The sequence below is a fragment of the Neoarius graeffei genome, chromosome 16 (genome assembly GCF_027579695.1).
Source record: "Neoarius graeffei isolate fNeoGra1 chromosome 16, fNeoGra1.pri, whole genome shotgun sequence".
Taxonomy (NCBI): Eukaryota; Metazoa; Chordata; class Actinopteri; order Siluriformes; family Ariidae; genus Neoarius; species Neoarius graeffei.
Window position 1 is genome coordinate 61,700,767 of NC_083584.1, and position 16,623 is coordinate 61,717,389.

The window sequence follows — 16,623 nt, forward strand, 5'->3', positions numbered from 1 at the left end:
GACGGCCACACCAAGCGAGAGTGCACACGCCCTGAGAACTTGAGGGTAGTGAATCAGAAGCTGCTTAAGAGGGTCACGCAGCAGGGAAACTTCCCCGGAGCTCAGTGAAGGAACGGCACAGAGCTCCATCACACAAAACACGTTCCGCTCATTGTTCACCTCCAATCAAAGTCAGCCAATCACAACTGCCGTCTGGGTTAGTGGGGCCCTCGGCTGAGGTGCCCGTGCAGATAGAAGGTATTTATGCTAAAGCTCTGCTTGATAGTGGTTCTCAGGTCACCATCTTGTATCATAGCTTTTATAATGCATATTTGAAGCATTTGCCACTGCAGCCAGTGGAAAATCTGGAAATATGGGGTTTGAGCTCTCACAAATACCCATATGATGGATATTTACCTCTTAGGCTTGAGTTCACTGAAGCGGTCACTGGTGTGCCTCAGGTGGTGGACACTTTAGCTCTTGTGTGTCCTGACCCTCAGACAAAAGAGGGTATAGCCATTTTGGTAGGCACAAACACTCACTTAGTGAAGAAGTTGTTCCACTCTTGTCGTGAACAGGCAGGTGACGGGTTTCTTAACACGCTGACCATACACCCGGTGATAAAAGAGGTTTTTGAGTCCATTAAGCACACAGGTGTATCACCGGAGGATGTGAATAAACACGGTACTGTGTGGTTCACGAAACCTAAGCCTGTTGTTTTAAAGCCTGGGCAGGAGCTGCAGCTTTCAGGACTGCCCAAGTTTCCTGGTGAACTCAATGACTCTTTAGTCCTGGTAGACCAGCCTTTTAGTGCTGATGATACATCTGTCCCTGAGCTTGAGGTTCGGCCTGAAGTCCATCCAGTCTCTGCGGTGTCCTGCCGTCGTATTACGGTAAATGTGAGGAATGTTTCTTCCAGGGATGTTCTTGTGAAGAGAGGTAGTCCCCTCGCTCACATATACCCTGTAGAGATGGTGCCACAGTTTCCGTCCACTTGCAGTCCCATAGCTGCTGGTGAGCTTACTTCTGCTTCTTTTGATTTTGGCACTTCTTCTATGCCAGAGGAGGCAAAACATCGCCTCTGCGAGAAGATGTTGCAGAGGAAGGAAGTGTTTTCTTGTAGCGAGTGGGATGTAGGCTGCTCAAAAAGCACTCAGCATGAAATCAGGTTAAATGACTCGCGGCCTTTTCGGGAGCGATCTCGACGTTTAGCTCCTGCTGATCTAGAGGATGTGCGTCAGCATTTGCTGGAACTCCAGAATCATGGCATCATTTCGGAGTCTCGGAGTCCGTATGCTTCGCCCATTGTTGTAGTGCGCAAGAAGTCAGGTAAAGTCAGGATGTGTATTGATTATAGAACGCTTAACCAGCGGACCATCCCTGACCAGTACACAGTTCCCAGGATCGAAGACGCCCTCCATTGTCTCTCTGGTAGTAAGTGGTTCTCGGTGTTGGACTTGAGAAGTGGCTACTACCAGATTCCCATGAGCGAGGCTGATAAAGAAAAGACAGCGTTCATCTGTCCTTTAGGTTTCTATCAGTTTGAGCGTATGCCTCAGGGAATCTGTGGTGCCCCTGCCACATTCCAGAGAGTCATGGAGCGGACAGTCGGAGACATGAATTTTCTGGAGGTTCTGGTGTATTTAGATGACCTGATTGTCTTTGGTAGCACCTTGGAGGAGCATGAGGAGAGACTCTTAAAGGTTCTGGACAGGTTGAGAGATGAAGGTCTCAAACTTTCGTTGGATAAGTGTCAGTTTGGCAGGACGTCTGTGAACTATGTGGGGCACATAGTTTCACAGGATGGCATAGCCACTGACCCCTCCAAAATAGAGGCTGTTGTTTCATGGCCTCGACCACAGACTGTCACTGAGCTACGGTCATTTTTGGGTTTTTGTGGATATTACCGTCGTTTTGTGAAGGGTTTTTCCACATTATGCCGACCGCTGAACGAGTTGCTTCAGGGCTGTCTGCCTCGGAAGAAGAGCTCGAGTTCACAGGCTGCTGACTCGAAACCTTCTTTCCGGCCCTCTGAACCTTTTGGCCCTAGATGGAGCGATCAGTGCGAATCCGCTTTTCAGGAGTTGAAGTCAAGGTTAACTCAGGCCCCGGTGCTAGCTTTTGCAGACCCCCAAAAGCCATATGTTTTGCATGTGGATGCAAGCCTGGATGGTCTAGGTGGTATCCTTTATCAAGAGTACGTTGAAGGATTGCGTCCTGTGGCGTTCATCAGTCGTAGTCTTTCCCCTTCAGAGAGGAATTATCCAGCTCACAAACTGGAGTTTTTAGCTTTGAAGTGGGCTATTGTGGATCGGCTGCATGACTACCTTTATGGAGCCAGTTTTGAAGTCAGGACGGACAACAACCCCCTGACTTATATAACCAAGTCTGCCACATTGGATGCCACTGGTCATCGCTGGTTGTCGGCATTGTCCACTTACGACTTCAGCCTGAAGTACAGGCCTGGGCGGAAGAACATGGATGCTGACGCACTGTCGCGACGCCCTCACGTCAGTCTGTCCCTTGACGATGAGTGGCAAGAGATTCCCGCCCCTGGAGTGCGAGCTATTTGTCAGGTGGTGGCCACACAGAGAGCTGGTTGTTCTCCATTCCCCCGGGTTGCTGATCAGATTTGCAGCCATGAGTCAGCTGTTCCAACAGCATTCTGTCATGTTGCTGCTGTAGCACCTGATCAGTTGCCTACTTTTAGTTCTAGTGAGCTTCAAGAAGCTCAGAAAAGCGACCCTGTTATAGGAGATGTCTGGCAAGCTATAAGTCTGAAGAAGCCTGCTAGTAGTATCCTGACGCGGCATCCTGACTTTAAGATCCTGAAAAAGGAGTGGGCAAAGCTGTCTATTGACAAGGGACTGCTATACAGGACTGTTAAGCAGGGTGGTCAGTGTGTGAGACAACTGGTGCTCCCTAAGCAATTCCATGGTCTGGTTTTTAAGCTGCTGCACGACGATAGTGGCCACTTGGGGTTTGACAAGTCATATAGTCTGGTTCGGGACAGGTTTTACTGGCCTCGTATGAAGCTTGATGCAGAGAAATACTGTAAGACATGTGAGCGCTGCATCAAGCGGAAAACGTTGCCTCAGAGGGCTGCTCCTCTTTCCCACATACAGAGTTCTGGACCCATGGATTTGGTGTGCATAGATTTTCTTTCGATTGAGCCTGACTCTCGAAATGTTTGCAATGTGTTGGTCGTCACTGACCATTTCACGCGTTATGCACAAGCCTTTCCTACTAAGGACCAGACAGCTGTCACAGTGGCAAGGACTCTCTGGGAGAGATATTTTATTCATTATGGCTTGCCCACCCGTATCCACTCCGACCAGGGTAGGGACTTCGAGAGTAGACTGGTGACTGAGATGTTGACAATGTTGGGTGTGAAAAAGTCGAGGACGTCTCCTTACCACCCCCAGGGTGACCCACAACCTGAGAGGTTCAATAGGACTTTGTTAGACATGTTGGGCACCCTAGAGTCACATCAAAAGTCAAAGTGGAGTCAGCATATAGCACATTTGGTGCATGCGTATAATTGCACTCCTAATGAGGCTACCGGGTACTCACCCTATTTCTTGATGTTTGGTCGGGAGGCTCGCCTCCCTGTTGATGTTTGCTTTGGTGTTTCATCTGATGACACGTCATTTGCATCACATTTAAAGTATGTGGCAAAGATGAAAGAGGAGTTGCAAGCTGCTTACCAGCTGGCATGTGCCTCTGCGGATAGGATGAATCAGAGCAACAAGGAGAGGTATGACCAGAAAGTTCGCTATCATAGCCTGAGTCCTGGGGATCGGGTTTTGATTAGAAACTTGGGTCTGAAAGGGAAGCAGAAGCTAGCGGATAGATGGAGCTCATGTCTTTACAGTGTTGATGGTCAGCTTTCTGACCTCCCTGTGTACAGGTTGACGCCTGTTGATGGTAATGGACCAGTCAAGGTGATGCACCGTAACCATATCTTGCCTTTAGGACAGGAGGTAAGACTAGGTCCAGGGGTCGCCACCACTCCAGCCGTGGGCCCAAGAGCTGTGAAACACAGAAGGGCTAGGGAAAATCGTAGGACTGGTGTCTCTGAGGTGTTGCCTCCTGTGGTACATGCACAGTCTAGCACTTCTGATTCTGATTCGGAATATGGTTGTTATGCTGAGGATGCAGTGCAACATGCTCCTCTGACTGCTGGCACGCATAATGCCCAGCCTGTACCAGATTCTACTGCGCCGTGTGTCTCCACCACAGTTAGAAGCCCTAGGTTAGTGCCCACACCTAGAGATGTGATAACTCCACTCAACCCTGCACTCCTTACCTCTCCACATAGGTCTCCTGAGGTAGTGAAGGATTTAGTAGCCACAGACCAGGATGTTAGTTGTCCTGATGTTCACTCTGTAGTTTATTCTGCAGCTCCCACAGACTCCGTTCTTCCCTTAGTACGTAGGTCACATAGGGATAGGAAGCCTACTGACCGCTTGACTTATGGCAAGCTAGGAGTGCAGAGCAGGAATGTTGTAGCATCACACTTTGCACTTGCCGAGCCATTCCCTGCACGATATAAAGTTTCTCATGCCTGGTGGTGTAATCCGCAGGCTCTTTGCAGTACATGCACAGACCGGCCATTCCTTATGCCATGCACTTCACCTGCCTTTACACCCATAGCTAGTTTTTAAGCAATAGGCCATGTTTGTTTTGGGTCTTTGTTTTGTTTTGCTTATTTGTTTTCTTACCTATTTTTCCTGTTCACCTTATAATATATGTAACCCAGCATGGGGGCATGCTGTTTGTTGGTGGGGGGAGAGTGTAAGGTCCTCTAAAATAACACTGTATTTTATACTCTATATTGGATTGCCCTATTTTCTGTGTAATTAACTCCATTTACCATAATGCCTTGTGGTTTGGAATATTTTCACTGTTCTGATGTGTTGTGACGTTCTGTGCATTCGGACCAATCAGACTTATTTGCTCGTTGTAGTTTTATTTGAATTTTGATGTCAGCCAATGGTAATTGGTATATGTTTAATGCCCGCGAGTTCGCGGGCTTTTTGAGATGTTTCATCACTTCGCGAGGGAGAAGCTCACGGAGTTCCCGCCTGCTGCCGAGCAGAGAGAGATCGCGTTGTTTGTGAGCTCTATTTCAGCACTTATTTTGCAGACAGTTTTTTTTTATAGTTTGGTCTGCTTGTGGCCATAAACTCCGGTGTCACTCCAGTGAGTGATCTTGCTGTTTTTTTTTTCTGCGGACACATCTGCCCTCCGTGCTGTGCCCACCGGAGCGCTTTCGTCAGTCCCGGGAACTCACTGTGTCGGGTCTGGGACCCAGCCCGCTACCGAGGGGTTTGGGGTGAGCAGCATCTTATTCGAGCGAGCTAACCCACAGCAATAGCTAGCCCTCTGCTCAGGAGCATCTGCTGCGTGACTGTACCGACATCTGTAACCTGATCCGTCTGGTTTGACCGGTGGATTGTGAGTAACGCGAACCCACACTTACACTGACACACACACACACACACACACACGCGTTCCTCTGGTCTCGCCTGGATAGCCAGCGTTTTAGAAGGGCATTGCAGCGGTTGCTGTTCTGTCTGCAGTTCACAGAGCTGCCACCTGTGCACCAACGGGCCCCAACTGCGCGCGCGTTTTTCTTTCTTGTCCACTTCTTTTCTTCTGATACTTTACCCAGTTTTATTTTCTTACTATGTACTGCTGGTATACACACTGTTGATGTGCTATCTGTAACACCTCTATTATGTAGGCTAATTGTTTCCGCTCTTCTTGTGCCGGTGTTACTATTTTCTTGGTGATTACATTGCATGCTTCTTTGGGAGCATTTATTGTCAAATACTATTATTATTATTATTATTATTATTATTATTATTGCTTATTAATAAATATAATCATTATTATTTAATTATATCTTGGGTGTATTGGCTGCTCATTTGGTTGTTTATATTTGAACATTCTGACATGCACACTGCAGACTAGCTATTAGTTCTTTCACTCATGCTACTGTTATTTTAAAGTCTGAGGAAATACACCATACACTAGCTTCAAAGGTAAGTGTAGTATTTTCGCAGTGGAGGCACCGCGCTGTTAAATTTATCATTTATTAGATTTATGCTTATTATTCTCTCTCTCTACTCATACTTGTACCCTTATGGTATCAGGAATCTCAGCCAGCTCACCACTCCACCGCTGAGAACTTAGGACCCTGTTGCGCCATTATTTATTGGGATTTAGGGTAACTCTTTAGTAGCCTATAGCCTACTGTGCTGGGTGATCAGCACCTGTCCAAAAAAAAAAAAAAGGGGGTTACATTATGTTATGCAAGTTATTGTTTTAATGAGAATGAGAATTCAATGTCGTAGACGCCGCAGTTTGGGGAGAGAATTTTAGGGGAAGCTCGGCTTCCCTTGTTGTCTCTGAGAAATCGCCCCGATATATATATATATATATATATATATATATATATATATATATATATTGTGTTGACGATGTGTTGACTTACCGTATGTTGACAATGATGTAACTGTTTTCTAGCTACACACCAGGGACTTTCCCAGAGCAGTGTGTGTATGTGACTCACTTTATATTTTTGCTCTTCAGTGTCCAACCCAGAACAAAGACACATTTGGGATTCATATTCGAGTGCTTGGGGACTGGACAAGTGAGACACACACACACACACACACACACACACACACACACACACACACACACACATAAAAATTGTCTTTCATAATGAAAAGGTAGATTATTATCAACCTCTCTCTCTTTCTCTAGAATGTTTTTTGCAGCTGTTGGTTCCTGAGTCCGAACACTCTGAGATCCTTCCCATGATGCAACAGCAGAGATATCCCAAGTACGTCCCGGTGTGTGTGTGTGTGTGTGTGTAATGTTCCTCTTATCTCTGTGAGTGGTGAAAAGATGTGACCTACTGAACTCTTCAGGACATTGGGATTAGAGTGTATAATCTTTGGCTTTGTGTGTGTGTGTGTGTGTGTGTGTGTGTGTGTGTGTGTTGTTTGCACAGAGAACAATGAGAATGAGTCATGGAAAACTCATTTGCTTCCTAATGGTGTGTGTGTGTGTTTTGGGACAACTATCATGTTCATGAAGAGTGTGTGTGTGTGTGTGTGTGTGTGTGTGTGTGTGTGTGTGTGTGTACTTGCACTGTCTTCACCTCCTGTTGTTTTTATAAGAAGCTGCTCTTCGTCTCATGTCGTATCCCATTGCTTGAGACCCAGTGAAAAGTGTGGTACTTTGTTCTGATTGGTTGCTCTGTTTTGTGGCTCCGCCCCCCAGGCTATATGTGGACGGTCCATTCGGCAGTCCATCTGAGGAGGTGTTTCATTACGAAGTGAGTGTGTGTGTTGCTGGAGGGATTGGTGTTACACCCTTTGCCTGTGTTCTACACACTCTGCTGTGAGTATCACACAAACACAGACACACCTCAGTGGAGTGTGTGTGTGCGTATTTACTTCTATGTAGCGTATGTACAACCCCGATTCCAAAAAAGTTGGGACAAAGTACAAATTGTAAATAAAAACGAAATGCAATAATTTACAAATCTCAAAAACTGATATTGTATTCACAATTGAACATAGACAACATATCAAATGTCGAAAGTGAGACATTTTGAAATTTCATGCCAAATATTGGCTCATTTGAAATTTCATGACAGCAACACATCTCAAAAAAGTTGGGACAGGGGCAATAAGAGGCTGGAAAAGTTAAAGGTACAAAAAAGGAACAGCTGGAGGACCAAATTGCAACTCATTAGGTCAATTGGCAATAGGTCATTAACATGACTGGGTATAAAAAGAGCATCTTGGAGTGGCAGCGGCTCTCAGAAGTAAAGATGGGAAGAGGATCACCAATCCCCCTAATTCTGCGCCGACAAATAGTGGAGCAATATCAGAAAGGAGTTCGACAGTGTAAAATTGCAAAGAGTTTGAACATATCATCATCTACAGTGCATAATATCATCAAAAGATTCAGAGAATCTGGAAGAATCTCTGTGCGTAAGGGTCAAGGCCGGAAAACCATACTGGGTGCCCGTGATCTTCGGGCCCTTAGACGGCACTGCATCACATACAGGCATGCTTCTGTATTGGAAATCACAAAATGGGCTCAGGAATATTTCCAGAGAACATTATCTGTGAACACAATTCACCGTGCCATCCGCCGTTGCCAGCTAAAACTCTATAGTTCAAAGAAGAAGCCGTATCTAAACATGATCCAGAAGCGCAGACGTCTTCTCTGGGCCAAGGCTCATTTAAAATGGACTGTGGCAAAGTGGAAAACTGTTCTGTGGTCAGACGAATCAAAATTTGAAGTTCCTTATGGAAATCAGGGACGCCGTGTCATTCGGACTAAAGAGGAGAAGGACGACCCAAGTTGTTATCAGCGCTCAGCTCAGAAGCCTGCATCTCTGATGGTATGGGGTTGCATTAGTGCGTGTGGCATGGGCAGCTTACACATCTGGAAAGACACCATCAATGCTGAAAGGTATATCCAGGTTCTAAAGCAACATGTGCTCCCATCCAGATGACGTCTCTTTCAGGGAAGACCTTGCATTTTCCAACATGACAATGCCAAACCACATACTGCATCAATTACAGCATCATGGCTGCGTAGAAGAAGGGTCCGGGTACTGAACTGGCCAGCCTGCAGTCCAGATCTTTCACCCATAGAAAACATTTGGCGCATCATAAAACGGAAGATACGACAAAAAAGACCTAAGACAGTTGAGCAACTAGAATCCTACATTAGACAAGAATGGGTTAACATTCCTATCCCTAAACTTGAGCAACTTGTCTCCTCAGTCCCCAGACGTTTACAGACTGTTGTAAAGAGAAAAGGGGATGTCTCACAGTGGGAAACATGGCCTTGCCCCAACTTTTTTGAGATGTGTTGTTGTCATGAAATTTAAAATGACCTAATTTTTCTCTTTAAATGATACATTTTCTCAGTTTAAACATTTGATATGTCATCTATGTTCTATTCTGAATAAAATATGGAATTTTGAAACTTCCACATCATTGCATTCCGTTTTTATTTACAATTTGTACTTTGTCCCAACTTTTTTGGAGTCGGGGTTGTATGTAGCTGTGTGTATGTGTGTTGAACTTTGTATGCGTGTCACTATTTGTGTGTGTGTGTGTGTGTGTGTGTGTGTAGGCCTCGACATTAACTTTTAAACCCACTTTGAGTACTACTTTTTTTTTTTAGGAAAACCATAGAATAGTTGTGAATTGCAACATAAAATGAAGCTCCCACGTTGAGTTGAAGTTTAGTTATTGATTTAAGTTTCTTATTAAGTTTGGTTATTTTTTACTTGTAATGGACAATAACAATTTTATCCAAAATAGTTTTTCCTGCCTTAGTCGATTTATTTCCATTTCATATGCGTGCAGCTGTTGTAGAGTTCATTGTGTTTGTGTAGAACTCTCGCTCTCTGACTGTAGGTTCATTACTCGATAATGTAGAAATCATAAAATAGAAATCTATCACAAAGTTTGTATGAGGAAAACAATAGGGTGCTAAGACTTTTGAACAGTACTGTGTTTGAGAATATTTATTTATCGGGGGGGTTTTTTTTGGTTATATCATCCACCTCTAGGTTTAAAAAAACCCGCGCTGCGTCATGACAGACAGGATAATGTTTGAGTTTAAAATTATCATTTAGTGTGTAGGTTGTAGGTGTTTTATACAGACCTGTATAAAATTGTTACAGACCTGGCAACCCGTAACTGAATCAGTGCAACTGAATCCTGTTGTGACGCAATGTGTTTTTTAAATTTTATTTATTTTTTTAAATAAACCTAGAGGTTGATGATATAACAAAAAAAAACAATATATAAATATTTTTCACAGGACTGTGTTCCCCTGATAACCGAAACAAAGAAACAAAGCTCCAGAAACAAAGCTCCAGAAACAAAGCTCCAACTCTCTCTGCTCTTAATCTGTTCTGTTCTTTCAGGATTTATCGTGCATGTCGCAATAAATCCTTGTTGAGTTTTTTTTTTTTTTTATGCCCGAGTTGTTTGAAACCAATCTGGGTTTTCTGTGTCGAATAAGGAAGCGACTTCACCTGTAAGAAAATTAAACACTTTCATGAAGGAGCTGACTCGAATGCGAGCAGAAAAAGAAAGAAAGAAAGAAAGAAGAAGAAACCTTTATTTGTCACATGCACATTTCAAGCACAGTGAAATTCATCCTCTGCATTTAACCCATCTGAAGCAGTGAACACACCCGCACACACACCCAGAGCAGTGGGCAGCGACCCTACAGCACCCGGGGAGCAGTCAGGGGTTCAGTACCTTGCTCAGGGGCACCTCAGCCCAAGGCCGCCCCACGTCAACCTAACTGCATGTCTTTGGACTCAAAAAATAAAATGAGATTCTTAAGCAAACTTTTCCATCCTCACTTCCGACTTTCTGTTTCTGTAAAATACATTTTAAATACAATCGTGAATTTCTCTGGAGTTTTCAGGCTGAGCTCCTCTCCTCGTATTCTTTAACCACTCATTTCCTCGTTCTTGAAGCATTTGCTTCTATTTGTTAACATTTTTCTTGATAGTGGGGAGACGGAGATGCCTTTTATCCATTTCTCTGTTTGAAGAAGCAAAAACAGCGCAAAAATGAACGATATTGAAGACAGATTAAGCTGCTGACATGAAAAACGGTGTCTGTCAGGCCCCAGCTGTAATTATCACTTGATGCGTGACGTCATGCACAAGGGGTCTATCAACAGTACGCGTACCACACTACAACCACAGGGGGATACAAAATAACTTGCAAAGCAGTAAATGAAACCGAGACCAAGAAAACAGCCAAGACGTAATGGCGGATGCGTAGTGAGGGACGCTTTTAGGAACTGAAATAAAAAAATCAAAAAGTCTAATTTTTGTGGTGCTAGTTCGTAATACATGCTCATTCCAACTTGCCCGGTCGGGCATGTCGGGGACATATCCCACTTACCTGAATGCATGTTTCACTTGTCCCGGGCAATCGGGCAGCCCTTAATGTCGAGCCCTGGTGTGTGTGCGCGTGTATTTATTTTTCTGTATTGTGTGTGAATGTGTGTACCTGTTTGTGTGTGTGTTTACTTCAATGTAGTGTGTGTGTGTGTGTATTTACTTCTCTGTATTGTATGTGAACGTGTGTACCTGTGTACGTGTGTGTGTGTGTGTGTGTGTGTTTACCTGAACGTGTTTATCTGTGTGTGTGTGTGTGTGTGTGTGTGTATGTTTACCTGAACGTGTTTATCTGTGTGTGTGTGTGTGTGTGTGTTTACCTGAACATGTTTATCTGTGTGTGTGTGTGTGTGTGTGTGTGTGTGTGTGTTTACCTGAACGTGTTTATCTGTGTGTGTGTGTTTACATGAACGTGTTTATCTGTGTGTGTGTGTGTGTGTGTGTGTGTATGTTTACCTGAACGTGTTTATCTGTGTGTGTGTGTGTGTGTGTGTGTGTATGTTTACCTGAACGTGTTTATCTGTGTGTGTGTGTGTGTTTACCTGAACGTGTTTATCTATCTGTGTGTGTGTGTGTGTGTGTGTGTGTGTGTGTGTTTACCTGAACGTGTTTATCTGTGCCTGTGTGTGTGTGTGTGTGTGTGTGTTTACCTGAACGTGTTTATCTGTGTGTGTGTGTGTGTGTGTGTTTGTTTACATGAACGTGTTTGTCTGTGTGTGTGTGTGTGTTTACCTGAACATGTTTATCTCTGTGTGTGTGTGTGTGTGTGTGTTTGTTTACATGAACGTGTTTGTCTGTGTGTATGTGTGTGTTTACCTGAACATGTTTATCTGTGTGTGTGTGTGTGTGTGTGTGTTTACCTGAACGTGTTTATCTGTGTGTGTGTGTGTGTGTGTGTGTGTGTGTGTTTACCTGAACGTGTTTATCTGTGTGTGTGTGTTTACATGAACGTGTTTATCTGTGTGTGTGTGTGTGTGTGTGTGTGTGTATGTTTACCTGAACGTGTTTATCTGTGTGTGTGTGTGTGTGTGTGTGTGTGTGTGTGTGTATGTTTACCTGAACGTGTTTATCTGTGTGTGTGTGTGTGTTTACCTGAACGTGTTTATCTATCTGTGTGTGTGTGTGTGTGTGTGTGTGTGTGTGTGTGTGTGTTTACCTGAACGTGTTTATCTGTGCCTGTGTGTGTGTGTGTGTGTGTGTTTACCTGAACGTGTTTATCTGTGTGTGTGTGTGTGTGTGTGTTTGTTTACATGAACGTGTTTGTCTGTGTGTGTGTGTGTGTTTACCTGAACATGTTTATCTCTGTGTGTGTGTGTGTGTGTGTGTTTGTTTACATGAACGTGTTTGTCTGTGTGTATGTGTGTGTTTACCTGAACATGTTTATCTGTGTGTGTGTGTGTGTGTGTGTGTGTGTGTTTACCTGAACGTGTTTATCTGTGTGTGTGTGTGTGTGTGTGTGTGTGTGTGTGTGTGTGTGTTTACCTGAACGTGTTTATCTGTGTGTGTGTGTGTGTGTGTGTGTTTACCTGAACGTGTTTATCTGTGTGTGTGTGTGTGTGTGTTTACCTGAACGTGTTTATCTGTGTGTGTGTGTGTGTGTTTACCTGAACGTGTTTATCTGTGTGTGTGTGTGTGTGTGTGTGTGTTTACCTGAACGTGTTTATCTGTATGTTTATCTGTGTGTGTGTCTGTGTGTGTGTGTGTGTATGTTTACGTGAACGTGTTTGTGTGTGTGTGTTTACCTGAACGTGTTTATCTGTGTGTGTGTGTGTGTTTACCTGAACGTGTTTATCTATCTGTGTGTGTGTGTGTGTGTGTGTGTGTGTTTACCTGAACGTGTTTATCTGTGCCTGTGTGTGTGTGTGTTTACCTGAACGTGTTTATCTGTGTGTGTGTGTGTGTGTGTGTGTGTGTGTGTGTGTGTTTACATGAACGTGTTTATCTGTGTGTATGTGTGTGTGTTTACCTGAACATGTTTATCTGTGTGTGTGTGTGTGTGTGTGTGTGTTTACCTGAACGTGTTTATCTGTGTGTGTGTGTGTGTGTGTGTGTGTGTGTGTGTGTTTACATGAACGTGTTTATCTGTGTGTGTGTGTGTGTGTGTATGTTTACCTGAACGTGTTTATCTGTGTGTGTGTGTGTGTTTACATGAACGTGTTTATCTGTGCCTGTGTGTGTGTGTGTGTGTGTGTGTGTGTGTGTGTGTGTGTATGTTTACCTGAACGTGTTTATCTGTGTGTGTGTGTGTGTGTGTGTTTACCTGAACGTGTTTATCTGTGTGTGTGTGTGTGTGTGTTTGTTTACATGAACGTGTTTGTCTGTGTGTGTGTGTGTGTTTACCTGAACATGTTTATCTCTGTGTGTGTGTGTGTGTGTGTGTGTGTGTTTGTTTACATGAACGTGTTTGTCTGTGTGTATGTGTGTGTTTACCTGAACATGTTTATCTGTGTGTGTGTGTGTGTGTGTGTGTTTACCTGAACGTGTTTATCTGTGTGTGTGTGTGTGTGTGTGTGTGTGTGTGTTTACCTGAACGTGTTTATCTGTGTGTGTGTGTGTGTGTGTGTGTGTTTACCTGAACGTGTTTATCTGTGTGTGTGTGTGTGTGTGTTTACCTGAACGTGTTTATCTGTGTGTGTGTGTGTGTTTACCTGAACGTGTTTATCTGTGTGTGTGTGTGTGTGTGTGTGTGTTTACCTGAACGTGTTTATCTGTATGTTTATCTGTGTGTGTGTCTGTGTGTGTGTGTGTGTATGTTTACCTGAACGTGTTTGTGTGTGTGTGTTTACCTGAACGTGTTTATCTGTGTGTGTGTGTGTGTTTACCTGAACGTGTTTATCTATCTGTGTGTGTGTGTGTGTGTGTGTGTGTGTGTGTGTGTTTACCTGAACGTGTTTATCTGTGCCTGTGTGTGTGTGTGTTTACCTGAACGTGTTTATCTGTGTGTGTGTGTGTGTGTGTGTGTGTGTGTTTACATGAACGTGTTTATCTGTGTGTATGTGTGTGTGTTTACCTGAACATGTTTATCTGTGTGTGTGTGTGTGTGTGTGTGTGTGTTTACCTGAACGTGTTTATCTGTGTGTGTGTGTGTGTGTGTGTGTGTGTGTTTACATGAACGTGTTTATCTGTGTGTGTATGTTTACCTGAACGTGTTTATCTGTGTGTGTGTGTGTGTGTGTGTGTGTGTGTGTATCCCCTCCTAGAACTGCCACCTTATTGTGGTGGAGGGGTTTGTGTGCTTGAATGATCCTAGGAGCTATGTTGTCGGGGGCATTATGCCCCTGTTAGGGTTTCCCAAGGCAGACAGGTCCTAGGTGACAGGCCAGACCAAGAGCAGTTCACCAAAAACCCCCTATGGAGAAAAAATCCAGGACCGTGACGTCGCCCGGTAGGACGCAGCCGGGGCCCCACCCTGGAGCCAGGCCCGGGGTTGGGGCTCGTATGCGAGCGCTTGGTGGCTGGGCCTTTGCCCATGGGGCCCGGCCGGGCTCAGCCCGAAGAGGTGACGTGGGCCCGACCTCCTGTGGGTTCACCACCCACAGAGGTAGCAGTAGGGGTTTGGTGCAGTGTGGATTGGGTGGCAGTCGAAGGCAGGGGCATTGACGACCTGATCCCCGGACACAGCGGCTGGCTGTTGGGACATGGAATGTCACTTCGCTGGGGGGGAAGGAGCCTGAGCTTGTGCGGGAGGTTGAGAGGTACCGGCTAGAGATAGTCGGGCTCACCTCCACGCACAGCTTAGGCTCTGGAACCCAGCTCCTCGAGAGGGGCTGGACTTTCCACTTCTCTGGAGTCGCCCGTGGTGAGCGGCGACGGGCTGGTGTGGGCTTGCTTATAGCTCCCCAGCTCAGCCGCCATGTGTTGGAGTTTACCCCAGTGAACGAGAGGGTCGCCTCTCTGCGCCTTCGGATTGGGGAGAGGGCTCTTGCTGTTGTTTGTGCCTACGGGCCAAATAGCAGTATAGAGTATCCGGCCTTCTTGGAGTCCCTGGGAGAGGTACTGAGGGGTGCTCAGACTGGGGACTCCATTGTGCTACTGGGGGACTTCAATGCTCACGTGGGCGACGACAGTGACACCTGGAGGGGCGTGGTTGGGAGGAACGGCCTCCCCGATCTGAACCCGAGAGGTGTTTTGTTACTGGACTTCTGTGCTAGTCACGGTTTGTCCATAACGAACACCATGTTCGAGCATAGGGGTGTCCATAAGTGCACGTGGCACCAGGACACCTTAGGTTGGAGGTCGATGATCGACTTTGTAGTCGTTTCATCTGATCTCCGGCCCTATGTCTTGGACACTCGGGTGAAGAGAGGGGCTGAGCTGTCAACTGATCACCACCTGGTGGTGAGTTGGATCCGCTGGCGGAGGAGGAAGCTGGACAGACCTGGCAGGCCCAAACGTATGGTGAGGGTCTGCTGGGAACGTCTGGCCGAGCACTCTGTTGGGGAGGTCTTTAACTCCCACCTCCGGGAGAGCTTTTCCCAGCTTCCGAGGGAGGCGGGGGACATTGAGTCTGAGTGGACCATGTTCTCTACCTCCATTGTGGATGCAGCTGTTCGGAGCTGTGGCCGCAAGGTCTCCAGTGCCTTTCGTGGCGGCAATCCCCGAACCCGGTGGTGGACACCGGATGTAAGGGATGCCGTCAAGCTGAAGAAGGAGTCCTATCGGGCCATGTTGACCTCCAGGACTCCTGAGGCAGCTGACGGGTATCGGCAGGCCAGGCGTGCTGCAGCTCGGGCAGTTGCGGAGGCAAAAACTTGGAACTGGGAGGAGTTCGGGGAGGCCATGGAGAAGGACTATCGGTCGGCCTCGAAGAAATTCTGGCAAACTGTCCGGCGCCTCAGGAGGGGGAAGCAGTACTCTGCCAATACTGTTTACAGTGCGGGTGTGGAGCTGTTGACCTCGACTGGGGACATTGTCGGGCGGTGGAAGGAATACTTTGAGGATCTCCTCAATCCCACCGTCATGTCTTCTACTGAGGAGACTGAGGCTGATGACTCAGAGGTGGACTCGTCCATTACCCAAGCCGAAGTCACTGAGGTGGTTTGCAAGCTCCTCGGTGGCAAGACACCGGGGGTGGATGAGATCCGCCCTGAGTATCTCAAGTCTCTGGATGTTGTGGGGCTGTCTTGGTTGACACGCCTCTGCAACATCGCGTGGCGGTCGGGGACAGTGCCTCTGGAGTGGCAGACTGGGGTGGTGGTCCCTCTTTTTAAGAAAGGGGACCGGAGAGTGTGCTCCAATTATAGGGGAATCACACTTCTCAGCCTCCCAGGGAAAGTTTACTCCAGGGTACTGGAGAGGAGAATTCGACCAATAGTCGAACCTCAGATCCAGGAGGAACAATGCGGTTTTCGTCCTGGTCGCGGAACACTGGACCAGCTCTATACCCTTCATAGGGTGCTCGAGGGTTCATGGGAGTTTGCCCAACCAGTCCACATGTGCTTTGTGGATCTGGAGAAGGCATTCGACCGTGTCCCCCGTGGTATTCTGTGGGAGGTGCTTCGGGAGTATGGGGTTCGGGGCTCTTTGCTAAGGGCTGTCCGGTCCCTGTACGAATAGAGCAGGAGTCTGGTTCGCATTGCCGGCAGTAAGTCAGACCTGTTCCCAGTGCATGTTGGACTCCGGCAGGGCTGCCCTTTGTCACCGGTTCTGTTCATAATTTTTATGGACAG

At 46.2% G+C, this 16,623-nt stretch overlaps 1 protein-coding gene across 4 annotated transcripts in view; it reads left to right on the top strand.

Moving 5' to 3' along the window:
* Window positions 1-16,623, top strand: part of LOC132900939 (NADPH oxidase 4) — a 73,730-nt gene that overhangs the window by 32,521 nt on the left and 24,586 nt on the right. For 3 of the 4 annotated variants that reach the window (XM_060943331.1, XM_060943332.1, XM_060943333.1), the window contains exons 12-14: window positions 6,580-6,640; window positions 6,757-6,835; window positions 7,279-7,398. In XM_060943331.1, coding sequence (XP_060799314.1) covers window positions 6,580-6,640; window positions 6,757-6,835; window positions 7,279-7,398 — 260 coding nt within the window. Of the gene's footprint in view, window positions 1-950; window positions 6,641-6,756; window positions 6,836-7,278; window positions 7,399-16,623 lie in introns of those variants that run through there. The other variant, XM_060943330.1, reaches the window with a different exon arrangement.